At 42.1% G+C, this 2681-nt stretch overlaps 1 protein-coding gene across 1 annotated transcript; it reads right to left on the bottom strand.

Moving 5' to 3' along the window:
• Window positions 1-1295: 1295 nt before the first annotated feature.
• On the bottom strand, window positions 1296-2327 carry LOC110943269. The gene has a single exon (XM_022185018.1). The coding sequence runs from the start codon at window positions 2325-2327 to the stop codon at window positions 1296-1298; it is 1032 nt and encodes a 343-aa protein (XP_022040710.1).
• Window positions 2328-2681: the final 354 nt, after the last annotated feature.

The following is a 2681-nucleotide window of genomic DNA, read 5'->3' as shown; positions in this document are numbered from 1 at the left end:
ATACGCGATGACCTTTCCCCTTTGCATTAAAACGCATCCTAAACCCTGATGTGAAGCATCTGAATAGACAACCAAATCTTTCGTTCCCTCTGGGAGTGTTAATACTGGAGAACTAGACAACTTTTCTTTTAACACGTGAAAGGCATCTTCTTGGTCTTTGCCCCACACAAACTTCTCCTTCTTCCTTGTTAACTTCGTTAAAGGTAACACCATTTTTGAAAAGTCTTGTATAAACCTCCTGTAATAGCCGGCAAGACCTAGAAAGCTCCTTACTTCAGTTGGAGTTTTTGGGGAAACCCACTTCATTACTGCCTCAATCTTCGATGGATCAACCAAGACACCTTCCAAATTTATCACATGGCCGAGAAACTGCACCTCTCTGAGCCAGAAGGCGCATTTTGAGAATTTTGCGTATAGTTTCTCCTTACAGAGAACTTCAAGTACTTCACGCAAGTGTCTCATATGTTCAGTCTTGCTTCGCGAGTAGACTAGAATGTCATCTATGAACACGATCACAGATTTATCTAACATGGGTCGTCATACCCGATTCATAAGATCCATAAACGCTGCTGGAGCGTTCGTTAACCCAAAGGACATAACTAAGAACTCGTAATGTCCATATCGGGTTCTAAATGCGGTCTTTGCAATATCTTCTTCTCGTACCTTAACTTGATGATATCCCGAACGTAAGTCTATCTTTGAAAACCAACTCGCCCCTTGTAATTGATCAAAAAGATCGTCAATTCGAGGTAAAGGGTAGCGGTTCTTCACGGTCAGCTTATTTAGTTCCCTGTAGTCGATGCACATGCGCATCGACCCGTCTTTCTTCTTAACAAATAGAACAGGCGCTCCCAAGGCGACACACTCGGGCGTATAAAGCCCTTATCTAGCAGATCTTATAGTTGTGTCATTAACTCTCGCATCTCGGTGGGAGCCAATCTGTAGGGAGCCTTCGCTATCGGTTTCGCGCCCGGGATTTAACTCGATGCGAAAATCTATCTCTCGTTCGGGAGGGAGTCCCGGCATTTCATCTGGAAATACATCCAGAAATTCATTCACGAGCTCAACATCTTCAAACTTCGGAAGGTTTTGTTGAGCGTCTACTACATAAGCTAAGTAGGCTCCACCTCCGTTAATTACATACTTGACCGCTTGGACAATAGTACATAATTTCACTTCTACGTTTCTCTCTCCTTGAATTTTTAATTGACTTCCACCCGGGGTTTAGACAGTTATGGTTTTGTTTTCACAATTTATCTTCGCATGGTTTTGGGACATCCAATCCATACCCACTATTACCTTAGATTCCCCCAGAACCATAGGTAAAGGTCGATGTTGAATTCCTCACCTTCTATAGTTAACTTACAACTCCTACAGATTTCGTGAAACAAGTAATTTTTATTATTGGCAATTTCTACTTCTAAGGGCGCCGGCATTCGCTCAACCTTGAAGGAAGGATGTTGTACGATTTCATTCGAAATAAACGACATAGTGGCTCCGGTGTCAAACAAAACATGAACAGGCATAAAATTTAATAGGAAAATACCTGAAACAACATTCGGATGAACCTTAGCCTCCTCGGATGTGATTTGGAACATCCTCCCTTTAGCCTTAGAACTCTCTTGCTTCTTATCTTCCTTTTTCGACTCTTGTTGAAGTTTCGGGCATTCCGATTTAATGTGCCCCTTTTCAAAACAATGGAAGCAAGTCTTCGGGTTATTTGGACATTGATAAGACGAATGCCCTTCTTTACCACATTTATAGCATCCCTTTTTGCCTAGCAAGCATTCTCCCGTATGAAGTTTTCCACAAGTCTTGCAAGGCGTGATACCACCTTTTGACTTATCTTTCCTTCCTTGTTCTTGATACTTCCCCTTTTTAAACGGAGTCGAACTTGCACCTTTTTCGTTAGGTCTCTTCTTACCACGTTCTTCTTGCCTCTTAATTTCAATTTCTCTATCCCGCGCTAGATTAATAAGCTCGTCAAGGGTCTCACATTTCGAGGGAGTGATGAACTCCCTGAATTCTGCCTTCAGTATGCCATAAAAGCGATTGGTCTTCATTCTTTCAGTTTGCACAAACTCCGCACAAAACTTCATCTTATCCCAGAAAATGTTCGATATCTCATTTATTGTCTCATTTTTCTGTCGGAGGCGTACGAAATCCTCTTGAATCTTATCAATGGCTGACTGAGGACAGTGGTATTTCATGAAGGGCTCCTTAAACTCTTGCCAGGTCATAATTTGGAGTCTTTCTTCGCCTATTTCCTTTCTATGTGCATCCCACCAATCATTCGCCTGGAGGGAGAGTTGGCCAGTAGCAAACATCACCTGATCTTCCCTATCGCACCGACTTTGTATAAATACCGCCTCTATGTTTGAAATCCATCTTTGACATGCGATTGGGTCGATCTTACCATCTTACGTTGCGGGATTCCACGCCATGAAGTCTTTATACGTGCACCGTCGTTCCTTGCTTTTGCCTTTAGATCCTTCAATTAATTCTTTCAACTCTTCAATTTACTTGTTATCATGGCATCCACAACTCCCAACACCTGACTTTCTACTTTGCGCTAATCGTGGAAGATTAGCTTGCATAACTTCTTCTGCCACTTCTGTGACTTTGTTGTTAAATGCTTCTTGACGAGCAGTATCATCATCATCATCATTAATGTTGCTTGC

The sequence above is a fragment of the Helianthus annuus genome, chromosome 5, assembly GCF_002127325.2.
Source record: "Helianthus annuus cultivar XRQ/B chromosome 5, HanXRQr2.0-SUNRISE, whole genome shotgun sequence".
In the NCBI taxonomy this organism is placed as follows: domain Eukaryota; kingdom Viridiplantae; phylum Streptophyta; class Magnoliopsida; order Asterales; family Asteraceae; genus Helianthus; species Helianthus annuus.
This window is presented reverse-complemented; position numbering and strand designations above follow the sequence as displayed.